This window comes from Lissotriton helveticus, chromosome 7, assembly GCF_964261635.1.
Source record: "Lissotriton helveticus chromosome 7, aLisHel1.1, whole genome shotgun sequence".
Lineage (NCBI taxonomy): Eukaryota > Metazoa > Chordata > Amphibia > Caudata > Salamandridae > Lissotriton > Lissotriton helveticus.
The window spans coordinates 1,747,287,679-1,747,303,551 of NC_136068.1; the positions used below are offsets into that span (position 1 = coordinate 1,747,287,679).

Here is a 15,873-nt window from a genome sequence, read left to right on the forward strand (position 1 = left end):
AGTACCCTAATGGGAGGACAAAGTGCTGTCATAAGATTTGTATTCAACTTTATACCACGATGCATGTGTCTGTGACAAACGAGTGCTGGGTTTCACTTTAAAAAAAGTGTTTATCTAAATGTTTGAGACTGCCATATTTGTTGCGATGAAATCAATTCTTTAATAATTATAATTTTATGAATTTCAGTCTTTCTTACAGTTAATACTCCATTAATCTGCTGAATGTGAGCATTAGCTCCGTGGTGAAGTGTTGAATTCATTCATTTAATTCATTTTTTATCGGCTGATATAGTTTAGCTGACAGTCAGTAAAGTCATAGCAAATATACCGACCCTTAATTGCAAAAAGATGAATTGAATGCTTGAATGAATCGCACCCACCTATTTACTCTGGCTACATCACAGTCCATTGTTTTGGTCACTCTACCACTACAGTCATAGACCATCAACATTATTATATGTTGGATATACTATGATTTAATTGTAGGAGAATATAGTATGCCGTTTTGGGATAAGCATTCCATGGGCAAATTAGGTCCTAATTTGAGGGGGTTTTATGTGTGTTAGATCTGGGGGTCTCTAGTTGGCAGAGGTAGGTACCACTGTCCAAATAGGGACCCTTGCTTCTAGTCAGGGCAAGGAGATAACCCTCTGAGATAACCCCTGCTCACCCTCTAGGTAGCTTGGCACGAGCAGTCTAGGCTAACCAGAGGCAATGCGTAAAGTATTTGTACCAGCACTCACAGTAACACAGTGAAAACACCACAAACTGACTCCACAACAGTTTAGAAAAATAAAGGTATTTTTAATCTAAACTACACAAGACCAAAACGACAAAAAACCAACATACACAGTTCAAGAATATGGTTTCAAAAAGAGTTCTTAAGGTTGCGTTAAAGTTCTTCAAGTTGCGGTAAAAATAAACCACAGATGCGTGAAAAGTTCACAGTTGCGTCACGTTTACTCACAGTACCTTTAGTTGCAACAAAGTTCCAAAAGCAGAAGCTGGTGCGGTGGAAAACAAGCGATGCGTTGCTCCTGAGACCCTGGGGAGGCGATGCGACAGCCCCGCTGCAGCAGCGGGCGTGTTGCGACGAATCCGGTCTGTATGGGGAGGAAGGCCACTTGTATGGATTCCGGTGCGTAGGTTCCGTAGGAAGTCTGTTCTCGCAAAGGCACGATGCGACGATCTCGTAGGGGCTGCGACGATCTCCGGGGCGACGATGCGCGGTCCAGCGGGATCCTCTCTCTCGCAGCTCCTCGATGCGTTGATTCTGCGACGACACTCGCAGCGACGTGATACGGTCCACAAGCAAGCGGTGCGGCGGTCTCACCCAGCGACGACAGGCTCTGCGACGACACTCGCAGCGATGTTCGATTCTCCCGCACCGGTCTGGTGCGTCCCCCAAACGAAGGATGCGACGGCTCTGGCAGCGGCGTCAGGCGCTGCGACGATCTCGACCTTCGTAGCGGCGGGAAACTTCTCGCACTGTCAGGGATGCGCTCCGCAAGCGAGCGATGCGACACTTTTCAGATTCAAAAAGTCTCTCAAGCTTAGTTTCAAGCTTCCCAGCACAGGTACAACCTCCAGAGGCCCCACAACTGGATCAAGCACTCTAGGAGGGACAGAACTCTCTCAGCAGAGTTCAGGGAAGCTGGGGGTGAAGTCCTTTTGTTCCTGGGACTTCAAAAACAGGGAGCCAGCTCTTCTCAGGCCCTTGGAGATTCCTTCAAGACAGGGGACACAGCACACAGCAAAGTCCTTCCCCTCTCCTTGGCAGCAAAGCAGCAGGTCAGTCCAGCAGAGCAACAGCAGGACAATCTTCCTTCTTCAGTTTCAGCTTTCTCCTTGGCAGAGGTTCCTTCTTGATTTCCAGGATGATCTAATTTTCTGTTGTCAGGGGTCCTGTACTTATACCCCTAAAGTCTTTGTTCTCTTGGTGCATGTGGGCCCTGAGCCCGGTCTGAACCAGTTCTGGGTGGATCCTGAGCACTTTGTTTTGCTGGCTGCATCTTTCCTTTCAGAGTGAGGGGCAGGGTCCTCAGCCGCCCAGCAGGGGGGTGGAGCCAGCATTGTGGAAGGCAGGCACAGCCCTATTCAGCCCAGGTGCTAACTCCTCCCACCACTCCAGTTGCAAATGCAGTCATTCAGCATAGTGCTGACTCATCCAGCCTCCTGGGGAATCCCCCAGCCCCTGTCACTCTCAAACCAGACAGTCAATACACAAACAGGCCCAGGCACACAGAAGGGTCAGACAAGAGAACAGCAACTTTCTAAAAGTGCTGTTCTCAAACACAGGATTTAAAAACAACCTTTCCTAAAAGATGTGTTATTAAATTCTGAGTTCAGGGATACTAGATACTTATGTCCTATCTTGTTCCTATGGGAAGAAATGCTGTTAACCACTGTAGCCAGCATCCCCCATGTTAACCTATGGAGCAAGATAGCCTTACAGTAGTGAAAAACGAAAATGGCTGTCATTCACTTCCAGAGCATGTCACCTGCACTAGTACATGCTCTACCGTTTACATACACTGCACCCTGCCCAGGGGGGTACCTTGGGCCTTCCATAGGGGTGACTGATGTGCACAAAAAGGGAAGGGTTATTATTATTATTATAGAGGCTTTTATAACGCGCCCTGCTACTAAATAGTATAGTATCCTGGCGCGAAGAGAAAAGAAGGGGACAGATCACAGTAAATGCAAAAGAGGGACAGCTATTAGGCATTGGTGTTGAAGAGGTAGGTTTTTAGGCCTTTCCTGAAAGCCATGATGGTAGGGGCTGTTCTCAGTTGCAGAGGCAGGGTATTCCAAGCTCTCGCTGCTCTGACAGAAATGGATTGTCCACCAAGCCTGCTATATTTGAACTTTGGTACTGGTCAGTGGGGACACTGACCAGGAGGACATGGCAGTTCTAAACTGCCCATAGGCACTGCAGTGGCAGGCCTGAGACACCATTTTAGAGCTACTCCCGTGGGTGGCACAATCAGTGCTGCAGGCCCACCAGTAGCATTTGTCATCACCAGCCCTGGCACACCCAGTGCACTTTACTAGGGACTTCATGGTGATACAAATATGCCAAACATGTATATTCAATCAGAATAACAATTTACATAGAGAGCATATGCACTTTAGCACTGGTCAGCAGTGGTAAAGTGCGCAGAGTCCTATTGCCAACAGCCACGGGTCAGGAAAAATAAGGGAGGAAGAAGCAAAAAGTTTGAGGATGACCCTGCAAGAAGGGCCAGTTCCAACAATGTGCAACTTTTATTTTGAGTAATTTAGTAGGCCAATAATGCTATTCTTCTTCAGGCACTCAAGAAATGTGAAGGACTATGTGGGATCTCACATTTCCAAATTACAGTGCTTAATAGTGGCAAAGATACACTTAGTAAAAGGCACAGTGTGCTCAGCTACATAACGTTTATAAAAATGCTCTAAAATACTGCAATTGTAACTTGTGGAGGACAGTTAAAAACACTTTCTTTGGCAAAACAACATTTAATTTGAAAAAATATGTTAAATCAATTAAATTAACTTACTTTAGGTCTAAACACATAAATACAGTAGTCCTTAGAACAGTTATTATTCTTTAAAAATGCAATTTTAAAATGTAACAAAGCAATAATGATCATAATTAGAACCTTATCATTGACTTTATGGTGATCAAACATTGACACATGGGCCTAGGAACTTTTATGGAACAAATGATATGTATTGTGAAGTTTTTATTTTTTCTAAAACAAATATAGGGTCTATCGTGAATTGTCACATTTGAATAAGGGGTTCTGAAGTGGACCCCAGATGTACCAATACCAGTGGTTCCGGGGGTGGGGAACATCCTGCCCATTCCATGTTGGCCCCTGAGAGTCCAATAAGAAGTTAGAATAATATCAGGACAATCCATAATTCAAACTCCCCGAGCAATTCCACATTTTGGCCTGTACGTTCACCCAAATATTTCAGCATCTTTCATGAGTCTCTTAATTTGCTTAGGACCAGTAATTGCTGTTAATGGCCTCACTGGAATTAAGTGGCCACTCTTGATGAAGATTCCTAATTTGTAGGTATATCATGGCAGACTGGCCAACGATTGATTGCCAGAGTGGGACTGATATATGTAAGGAAAGTTGACAACATTTAAGATTTGAGCTAAAGGAAGTTCCCTCATGAGTTAATACTTTGCTCTTCTGTCCATCCCACATTACTGACATGGGCGCTGGGACAAGCAGGTTGTTGGGAAATGCACTGACTGTACACAACACAGAATGTGCACAGTTAGCTCAGCCTTTCAGTGGGAGGAATGGAGCCATGATGACATCCCGGAGTCTCCTGACCATTGGGCAGCCGCGGCTCCTCCACTATGGCAGAGGAGCATCTCCCCACAGTGAAAATAAAGTGATAATAAGACCATGTTCATTTCATTTCATATCTCAGTACTTGCTCTGTTGCATTTCTTTAGGGGCGTGACGGGGTGGGGCGGGGTTGGGCTGCCCACAGAGCAAGGGTGGGAGTGGTGGGCACTTTCTAAGTGCACATTATAGTTTGGCTGGTTTCCAGGTTAACATGCCCACATTATCAAGCAAGCTTTGGGTGTAGGCATCAGGAAACCTGTAAAAAGTATATATGTATCAGTTATTCCACAAACTGGAAAAGAGAGTAACAAGGAAAGCAAAGCTATCTCTCTTTAAATCTTTCTCCCTTTAATTCTATCTCTTATACCCTTTTTTCCTCCACCTAGTCTTGCTAGCTCATACGCTTTTTTCTATTAGGTTTCAAGCTCATTTGTCATAGTTTAAGATAACCTCACTCACCCTATCCCCTAGTTTGTGTCATGCTTAACATTAAAGAGGAGCTGGTTATTTGGGTGCAGTGTTCCGGAAGTAGCATGTAAATAAGAACATTATATAAATAGATATCTTTCTTTCTCTTTTCAGAAATTGAATCCCCAAACCAGCCGCGTGTGGCCATCATTGGGGGAGTGGTTGCAAGTCTTGTTGTCCTGGCTGGGGTGTGCTTTTTGGCCTGGATGATGTATTGCAGAAGGTAAGATCCTCTTTTTTGAATTTAGGTAAAACGTTTTCCCAAATCCACATTTATATTCTCTAATCTTTTGAGCAAATCAGTGACACTCAGATCTGTCCTGTCCCAGTAGATAGTTTCCAGTCCCTGCCTGGTGCAATTATCTAGTAGTCTGCTGTTTCAAAGTGTTCTCTAGGGGAACACACACTCGTGCATGTGCATTCAAATCCTCATGTATCCTCACATGCACATTCAGGCTGCCGCAAGTTCACAAATGCACCTAAATCTATACAAGCCCTCACACTAGTGAAAAGCCAAATCCTCTAAATATGCATTGCGGCATGCACATTCAATCTTGTGTGACAACACATGGCTAAGGGGATTGAGCCTCTTAGCCACGTGCTGTCACACCAGATTGAATGTGCATCCAGACTCCTATACATAATCCTATAAATTGTTAAGCATGTGCATTTAGACTCTCCAGGTTCTGCAGCCCTGCATGAGCGTTCAAACCCTCAAGATTGTGAAACATTATTTCGCTCACAAGCACTAAATAATTTGCATTTTATTATACAATTTCTTATTACTGGTTGTGTGGTCAGACTGCCTTAGAACCGCTACAACCTCCCTTGCAGTGTTGCGGCGGTCTTGAGGCCAAAATATGCTTGGCTGCATTACTGCCAAGCATATTTCGAGTTTCCTCTATGCCACGGTTTTCATGGCAGTGGACCCGCTATGAAAAACTGTGGCAGAAAGGAAATAAAGGGGGTCGTACAGGGCCCTCTGCTGCATCATGGCCAAGGGGTTCATGCATCCACTTTCCTTCACTGCATGGAGTTTACAGTCCATGCCGCGCAGCATGGATTTTGGAATTCCCATTGCGGTGCCATTTTAATATGCAGTGCTGTGGGAACATAAGAGGACCGCCCATCAAACTACGAGATTACTTGTAATCTGTTGGGTGGACAGGGATCAAGTACAGTGGTCATGTAATGCGTCGCTGGTGTGGTGGCCTGCCCTAAAACTGCCAAACTCTCAAAAAGACCCTTACTGTTCAGAAATCAACTTACATAATGGAAATCCATGTTTTAGACCACCAGCAAGGCCTTCACATAGATAACCAGAAGAAGTCTTGCAGTTAGTTCCATTTATTCGTTTTTATTATTCTTTTTTATCCAAATGGACATGTATTAAAAACATTTATTACCGCCAGTTTTGCCAGCAGAAACGTTTCGTCACTTCATTTTCTCAAAGCTGCAAATAACATATACAGATATATGTTTGTTTATTTAATGCTGTAACTGCAAATTTATTAGAGATATTAAATGAAATAAACTAAGATTAAACCTTTGTTATAGTTAGGAAAATGTTATATATACTTTCGATACCAACTACACAAACATTACAAATTCTAAAGTTATAGTTATACCTTAAATGTATAATATACGTACCACCTTCAAATTACTATAACTTTGCTTATTATTTAGATACAAATCAGACTTAAACTACACTTAGACTTATACCTTTAATTTATGAGACAACTTTAAATTATTATAACTTGCGCACATCCATACACAGTGAATTCAACTCTGTAGCAACACCAGAAGTGGAGTTGCATACTGTGGAATAGCTTAGAGTGGAGTGGATTAGTGTAGAAGAGAGTGGAATGGTGTACACTGTAATAGTGTACAGTGGAGTGGTGTAAAGTGGATTGTGCTACAGTCGAGTGGTGTACAGTGGAAAGGTATGTAGTAGAGTGGCATATAGTGGAGTGGAAAAGCATAAAGTGGACCACCTTAGAGTGGAATACTTTAGAGTGGAGTGGCATATACTGGACAAGCATATAGTGGAGTGCATACTGTAGAGTGCCATAAAGTGGAGTGGCATAGAGTGAACTAGCGAAGAGTCGAGTGGCATACAGTTGAGTGGTGTATAATACAGTAACTTAGAGCGTAGTGGCATAAATTCGAGTGACGTAGTGTTGAGGTGTACAATGGAGTGTCATACAGTGAAATAGCATACAGTAAATTGCCATACAATGGAATCGTTTTGAGTGGAGTGACGTATAGTGTAGTGGCATAGAGTGGAATGGCTGACAGTGGAGTGACAGAGTGGAGTGTAGTAAAGGGGAATAGCATAGAGTGGAGCAGCATAGATATTATTAGCGTAGGCTGGAGTGCAACACACTGAAATAGTGTACAGTGGAACATCATTCAGTAGAGTGGCGGAGAGTAAAATAGTGTAGAGTGAAGTAGCATAGAATGTAGTGGGGCAGAATGGAGTGTCCTAGAATGGAGTAGCGTGCGGTGGAGTGGTATAGAGTGGTGTGGCACAGACTGCAATGGCAAAAAGTGGAGTGGTGCAGAGTGGAGTGGAGTTGCTTAGAGTGGAATAACATACAGTGGCATAGGGTACAGTGGATTGGCATACAGTATAGTGACGTAGACTGGAACAGCATACAGCAGAGAGGCATAGAGTGGAGTCGTGTACATTGAAGTGGCATAGAGGGTTGACTGACAAAATATAGAAGTTGAAAATATAGAAGTAAAAAATATCGATGCAAAAATATATAATGCAAAAATATTGATCCCGATACTTAAACAGGTAAGTAAAAAAATGTTGAGAAAAAAATATTGACGTACAAATTATATTTGTACAAAATATCAAATTGTATATTCATATATAAAATCAAATAATACATATTAAATATGTTAAATAATACAATGAATATTAAATGTAAAAGTAAATGTGTTGGACTTGTAAAGCCCACAGCTGCCCGTAAGCGTCCCGGCGCTTGCTTAGGGAACCCGTCCTGGTATTCCCCTGTGAGAAACCCCGGCAGGGTGTCCACAAGGTGAAAGCCAGGCATCCCGCCGCGAGGGGCTGTAGTGGAGATTAAACAAGCTATTGCCCAGAGTCGCAGAGTGTGACCACGTGAGTTGAGTAGGCACCAGAGCGAGAATTGTCGAGTCCGTGGAATTTTGAGCCCGAGACCCGCCGAGACGGGGAATCGAACCCTGGTCCATGGTCGATCTCAGCTTCCGGGTCTGCCGCCTCTAACCACTGAGCCACGCTTCTCCACTTAAAGAATAAAGTAGATTTAAAATACATTTAAAACAATAAAATAAACCTAATTAAAAACACACATACATATTAATTCATGTATATTTCCTTAAAAAAATTAATAATCTAATAATAATTTTAATTTATTTTATCATTTTAAAATGATAAACAAATGTAAACATATATAAATTATATATATATATATATAACATATATTTGTTTCATCGAAGAAGAGTCACTTAGAAAACTCATCAATCTACAATGATCATTTCATATCTCCGATGGTGAAAGATTTGAATTCGGATCTAAGAGACACTAAAGACTTCTTACGGATCATTGATGGAACATGCTGGGACTCTGAAATGCTTCTGATAACTCTGGACATTACGAGTCTCTACACCTCGATAGACCATGAGAAGGGCCTCTTTGCTTTGAATTTCTTTCCTAACAAAAGACCTTTAAAATTCCGCAAACACAATCAAATGTTGATGGAACTTGCCAGGTTTTGCCTCTATAACAACATTTTCATTTTTTCAGGGCAGCTGTACCTGCAGAAACAGGGGACCGCGATGGGCACGTGCTTCACCCCCAGCTATGCGAATTTATTCGTTGGCTGGTGGGAGAAGCACGTGGCCTGGGCGGAGTCAAATGAACAATGGATGGACAAAATCGCTCTTTGGACGTGATACATTGATGATCTTTTCATCGTGTGGCGTGGTCTGAGGTGCGAGGCTGAAAATTACATAAAAGCCTTGAATGATAATGACCTCAATCTTAAATTCACCGGTTGCATCAGTGCCAAAGAAGTTGTTTATCTGGATTTAAAAAGTATATATTGATAACAACAAACTAAAAACCGCACTGTATCGCAAGGTCACAGCAGGGAAGTAGTCACCCAAAAAGAGTAGTGAGAAACATCCCAGTAGGTAAATTTTTAAGAATGAAATGGAATTGCTCAACACCAAGAGAATGTGACAAGGCAATAGCTCAAGCAAAAGAAAGATTCAAGAAGAGAGGGTATTGTAGAGGCTTTCTCGAAAAAGCGGAACAAAGGTGTAATGAAACAGAAAGAAGCACCTTACTAAGGGATAAAATCAAGTTAGAGGACAAAAGTGTAAGACTAATTAGTAATTACACAGAAAAATCATCTGAAATCTACCAGATCCTAAGAAAAAACTGGAACGTAATAAAATCGGATATTGTAGTGGGAAAGAAACTTCCAGAATATCCCTTAGTAACATACAGGAGAGGAAATTCGTTAAGGGACCACTTGGTTGACAGTCATTATGATACCAAAAAATAGAAATCCACTGGGGTAACAGGATTCTTCCCCTGTATGAAATGTAAGTCGTGCAGATACAGCTGTAAGGTCAAAGACTACATAGTACCAGGGATACAAGAAAAAGTGTCAATTACAAAGTTGTTAAACTGCAATTCAGATTACACTATCTACTGTTTGACCTTCCCAAGTGGTAAGAAATATGTAGGGAGCACCATCCATCCCGCCCAAAAAAGAATTTTGGAACATCTGAGAGCGATCAATAATAAAGACCCGAATTATCCGGTCGCACGCCACTTTGAAAAAGAATATGACAGTAACAGTAGTCTCCTAACCTTTTTCTGTTTGGACCAAATGGTAAAATCAGAGAGGGGGGGGTATAATGTGAAGAAACTTCGCACACTAGAATCTAAATACATTATTAAATTCCAGACAAAGGCACCGAAAGAACTCAACAATGAAGAGGAAATGTGGGTCCATGTAGACTAATGTAATAAGATTCTGACCTTACTTCACACATTTTAATTTCCGCAATAGAGAGAGCACACTAGTTCTACGTTAATTCCAAAAATAGCAATGTCATAATGGTTCCTTAGAAATCACGCACATGCTACTGTATTCAGCCCATTAAGGGCATGATAGTAAATGAAGCGGCCAACCGGTACCCGTTACAAAAATCATATACAATGATCGACGTTAAAATATACCTATTATGATATACATTTATTGTAGTACATGTATGCACTTATAGACTCACAACATGATTTACATTGTGTATACAGATGAATTGTATTCAATGCGCTTTATTTAATTTGATTTGCTTATGATTTAAAGATATGACGAGCAAAATGTATTTACTGGCTTGGATGCAAAAAGATCCATTACAAGATGGCCGCCACACTATAGTCTATTGTTTATTTTATCCCTTTTTTCTATATTTACTGCACATGACACTTTCTATGTCTCTGAACCGGGACGCACTCTTTACTTAAACATGAATGAGTAAAGTTTTGGTTGACACTGACGAAAGCGGAAACGCTGAATCGCGTTTGTCAACTTGCTGCAGAAGCGTACAATAAATCTTGAATATTGCCTTAAACCCATTGCTTGGCGCCTTCAGTGTCCGCCCATGAAGAAGTGCGCTTCGGGCACGAAACGCGTCGGCAATTGGACTTTGACATTTTGAATGCCGTTTTACCATATGTGGCACTGCAGCTCTCACATTAAAGCTAAGAACAAACTTACCTGCTGTGTGGCCTTCTTTCAAGGGGACAACCAAGGGGCAACCTTTGTTTCTGACTTGATATTCAGCGGCCAGTCCTGCCGCGGAAGAAGCCCCGCTGTGCTTGCATGGTCCTGGAGGGCGCCAAACGACGTCAGCTGTTGGGGCAGGTATGAGCTGAGTGAGAGTCATATGGTGCAGCCCCCCCCATATGCAAAGCGTGCATCAACCCACTGGGGACAACACTTTGTTTTTATTCCGAAGACGCATCAGCATTTCACTTGAATTTGACATCACGGCACTCGAATGACCAGAAGGCAGCGCGGATGTTCCCGCCCATTCTAATGAGTGTCCAAAGTATTTCAGGTGCCGTGGACTGCTTGGCGCCTTCAGTGTCCGCCCATGAAGAAGTGCGCTTCGCGCACGAAATGCGTCGGCAATTGGACTTTGACATTTTTAATGCCTTTTTACCATATGTGGCACTGCAGCTCTCACATTAAAGCTAAGAACAAACTTACCTGATGTGTGGCCTTCTTTCAAGGGGACAACCATGTGTGGTGACGTCCTATGGGGTCTTGGGCTGCCCAATTCATCTTGACATTTGTGACTGGAGGCTAGGGGGGGGCCCTGGGGGTCTGAGTTGCACCAGGGAGCAATTTAACATCCCGGAGTAAATTGATCCGGACTGAAGCCCATAACATTTGCAAGGAGACGGCTGCTGCAGTAGTACAGGAGTGTTAAATCTCTATATACAGCTGCTTGCACAGGGGTCACCCGCAAGGGATGTGCAAAGCCAGGGGGAACTACAGTGTTAAACGCAGCTGAATAGATGCCAGAGGCTTTAAAGTTCTGGTTCCGGCCTTCTGTTCCCCCCTTCAGTCTCCCCCTTACACTGCTTTTAGAGCTGTCTTTAGTATGAGCATGCTTGTAGGGGGGCATGCGTTTGGCCAACTAACTGCAATTGCGCTTCCATAGCAGTAAGCTCCAGTGGCGTTCCCCCTGGGACACAATCTGGCGGCAATGGGGAGGGTGGACAAGGTTCAGTCCAAGCTCTTGTTTGAACAGCGTAAGACCAGAACCCGGGAGACTGTTGACGCCCAGCCCCCTCTGGAGAGGGGCGACATGAGTGAAGTGACCCCGAGAAATTTCAGCTAAATCCTCGCCACAATCCAATACAGTCTCAGTGCCATAGATGGTAAGATAGACTTGTTGGTCTATCGCATCGACCAGATATCTGAACGCCTGGATAAACACACTGAGAGGATCGACATGACGGAGAGGCGATTCATTAAAGTCGAGGAGGTGCACATGGAGACAGATGCAATACAAAAACAGATGCACGACAAATCAGAGGACCTTGAAGCTCTAAAGGACTACACCAAGTTTCAACAATGCACAACAGCTGTGGAACAGTCGCAGGGGGCTGTGGGAGGCAGTTTGGATGATTATGACTAGGTACGCATTGCATGCTGGGCTAACAGCCGGTCACACTATGTTGAGAGGTCAAGGGCTGAAAGGGATTATTGAATTTTATTACAGTTAATCAAGACATGTGTCTACTTGACAATCAGACTGGGAGATGCATTTGATTGTTCTTTGTTGTTAGATTTAGAGTAACTTGTTCCTCCTAAATATTCACCACTAAGTTAATTTACAAGTGTGAGCATATTGAGTCTGCGCACCCCTCACTACAAGAGAAGAGTTGATAGGGCTTCCTTGATGTTGGGCCTGAGTTGCTAGTCGGTCTGCACTTTTATGGAGTGTGTGAACACGTCAACTCTTTGAGGGGGACCTGTTATCCTATAGGAATTAGGAGACAATCTCAGCACCATACTTGAAGATAGTTGATGATTTTTGAAAGGGGATTTTTTTTGTTCTTGTTGGGCCACAGTAGAGAACATGAGATATATTACAGGTACTTTAATCTGTTGGATGGGATGGACACAGTGGGACTGACTTTGAAATGTAATTGATTATCTTAAATGACATAGCACTACTCCAAGAAAGTCACCTGCCAGTGGCTAGCATGATATTATACACAGAAAATGCTGCAGGGCTTGTTCCATGCATTGGGGTTCACTTCCCATGCCAGAGGGGTGCTTACATGGGTAAACGCGAAAAACGGATTTGAAATAGACCCGGAGGTGACTGACTCAAAGGGTAGGTACATTATCTCCAGGTGTAGGGAGGAAGGCCTTGACTTGCGGGTTATCAACATGTATGGTCCTAATTATGACAACCCCCACTTCTACATCTCTCTTTTCACATCCCCGAGTGTCGAGGCTGGGCTCCCGCTCTTAGTGAGGGGCGACTTTAACTGCATATTGGTTCCAATGCTAGATTACTCTGGGGGTCCCGAATGTCACACTTCGGCTGCTGCAAAACTTACTGCGGACACAACAATACGATTAGATATGGTGGACGTCTAGAAGGCACGATTCCGGGAGCAAGGTAAGGGAATTTGTTGGAAGTAGTGTTTCAACCTTATCTTTCTAAAGAACTGGTGAAGTTCTACCTTGAGATTAAATTGATTGGGCTTGGCTGTAGGGACGAAAGAAAGTCCCTTTTCCCGGATTTTTTGTTCATCTAACGAGAGTGTATAGTTAGAGAGATTGACCACTGGATTGTCTCTGGCATATGTTACCACCTGTAGTGCTGGTGGCAGGTTTGTATGTCCCCATGATTGTCCTGTTGGAAGTGGATGGATTTCCTCTGTCGTCCCCTCCCTCCTCTGCTGTAGTTGGATTCTCTTGTTTCCCTGAATCTGCCTCAGGGGCGTCCCCAGCCTCGGTGTACCCACCATAGTCCCTCTGTTAAAAAATGGGGCTGTTCTGTGTATGTATTTCCTATGCTGGGGGTGGGGTTGCTCGATCCTGCTCTATCTGTGTCGCTCTCTGATCCACAGGCTGAGGAGTTAGAGAAAGTAGTGTACTTCCTAAACCCTCTCCTTCCCCTGTGTCTCCCTTGTGTTGTAACCTTCTTGGAGGTAAGGGTATGTCACTTTTTTGTCGTATAGGCTTACGTCTTTTGCTAGTTTATCTAGTTTGAAAGACTGGGAGTACAAGTCAAACTCCTCTATGGTCTTTGTCAGCCCTTCAAGTGCCTCCTTTGAATTGGCCAGTGCCTTATCGTAAATGTCATTAGACGTTGTACTTCTTCTACCGCTGTCTCTATCCCAAGCACCATCCAGTGCCTGGAACAATTATTAGAGACAAAACTGAAATTTTCTTTTAACTTTGGATTTTCTAGAAAAATAGCGGGCTCGTTTCTTACTTGTAGGCCTCAAGCACTTTTTTATTGCACGTTCCCTTTGGAGCAACCAGCGTTATTATCATTGATAAATGCATATGATTTTAGAATGAAAAATACATTTATACTGCTGACTTATCAATTGAAGTCTACGCACATCCTCTCTTATATTTTGAATTTTTTTTTTAAATTGATGTTTTCGTTTGTATATAGATGTATGTACAAAACTAAAAAAGTATATGGTAGGACAATTTTGGGTCTAAAAGGAGCCCTAGCTTGATTCTTAGCTCCCGACTTAGAAATACAATGAACGAATGTCATATGTCTAATTGGTTGGTTTGAGGACCATTGTTTTCTATACCGTACGTTACCCAGGTCCACAGACTTTTTTGGGTCACCCCATACCTGTAATGGCTACCTGAATACAGTCGTCGTAAGTGGCTGCTAATAATTTCTGATATACTATGCCGATGGCTTCTCTGCCTGTGGTCTTGAAAAATTCAGATAGTATTTCAGAGGGACTTACCATCTCTAGTATCCTCTGCCCCCATAGGGGAAAGTCCCTTACTTGCAGATATTTAAAACATGTACTTTGTGGGAGCCCAAACTCTTCTTTTAGGACTATAAAACATCGAAACCCTTGTCCGTCATAAAGCTGACCAAGTTGAGAAATACCCTTAAGTTGCCAACATCTGCCTATATAATCATTAAAAATATCGGGTAGTATAGGATTACCCCACATCATCGTATACTGATGCATCACTGGCAGAGATTATTCCTTACAGATGTCTTGCGACACCCTGTTATCTCTTTAATTATCTTGAACCTAACCCGCTTACAGTAATTGGGGTCAGCTGATGTATACAGCAAAAACCCAGTAATTGGTCCACAGGCCAATTGATAAGACAGCCAAGCCGTGCCTGTGTCAGGCCCGCAGAGCAAACTACGAATTTGTCCAACAAAAGAGGCCCAAAAGTAAAGTTTAAAATCTGGAAGCTTAAACCGGCAGTGTTTATACAGTAGTTTAAATATAGCTGAGAACTCTCCTTGCACGCCTGTAACCTCATATAAAACTGCCAACAACACTATCTAAGCACTTAAAAAATGTCCAGGGGACATAAAATGTGGTAGAATATTAATTTCACTGTATTGCACCTGCCATATATACAAAGAGGGAGCCGGTGCCAACTACGCATTTTTAGCAAAACATTTTCAAGTAATGGCTCATAGTTCAGAGCGACCACTCCGCCCACTCGACTACTAAGACAGACTAGACTCCCAGATATGTTGCTGTTGTTGTAATCCCTAGTGCTGATGGGGGTGCATCAGGTTGAAAATTTAATATTGTCTGGGTCTTATTCAGATTCAATTTGTAGCTGGAAAAAGAGCCAAAACGATGTGCCTCTCATGTTATTTCTACTATAGCATCAACCGGGTTAGAGGAAAAAATAGCAATGTTGTCCGCTTAAGCTGTTAATTTAAATACCTATCCACTAAGAGACACTGGAGAAATTTTAACATTATGCCGCAAGTGTCTTATGAAAGGCTCAATGTACAAAGCAAACAACAATGGGGATAGCGGACAGCCCTGCCGTGTACCCCTTTGCACTAAAGAATGAACAGAAGAAAGGCCATTTAACTTGTCAGCAGCTGTCGGCTTACTATAAGTTTTTGTACCGTGGAAATAAACCTCTGACCACGGCCGAATGATGAGATGATTGGCCAAAGCGCTCCCCGGGCAACTTGGTCAAAGGCCTTTTCTGTATCTAGCATCACCATCCCTATATGTTGATCTAATTCTCCAGAAATATCGAATGTAGCAATAGCTGTCTCGATGTAGGCTGCTGTGTCTCTACCTGGGACACACCCATGCTGTTGTTCTGAAACTAACTGATGTATGAGAGGGGCAAGCCGCAAGGCCAACATTTTAGTTTTTTGTTATCATCAGAATTAATTAATGAAATAGGGAGATGCAAACTCATATCTTTAACCAACTTGACCTTTCTTAAGGAATACAATAATGTTAGTAACATTCCAA

General features: G+C 42.9%; 1 protein-coding gene across 1 annotated transcript in view; it reads left to right on the plus strand.

The window, feature by feature from the left end:
• LOC144770732 (sialic acid-binding Ig-like lectin 13) overlaps positions 1-15,873 on the plus strand; it is an 847,291-nt gene that overhangs the window by 777,068 nt on the left and 54,350 nt on the right. The window contains exon 10 of the mRNA XM_078655470.1: positions 4,938-5,046. Within this exon, the coding sequence (XP_078511596.1) occupies positions 4,938-5,046 (109 nt within the window). The remainder of the gene's footprint in view (positions 1-4,937; positions 5,047-15,873) is intronic.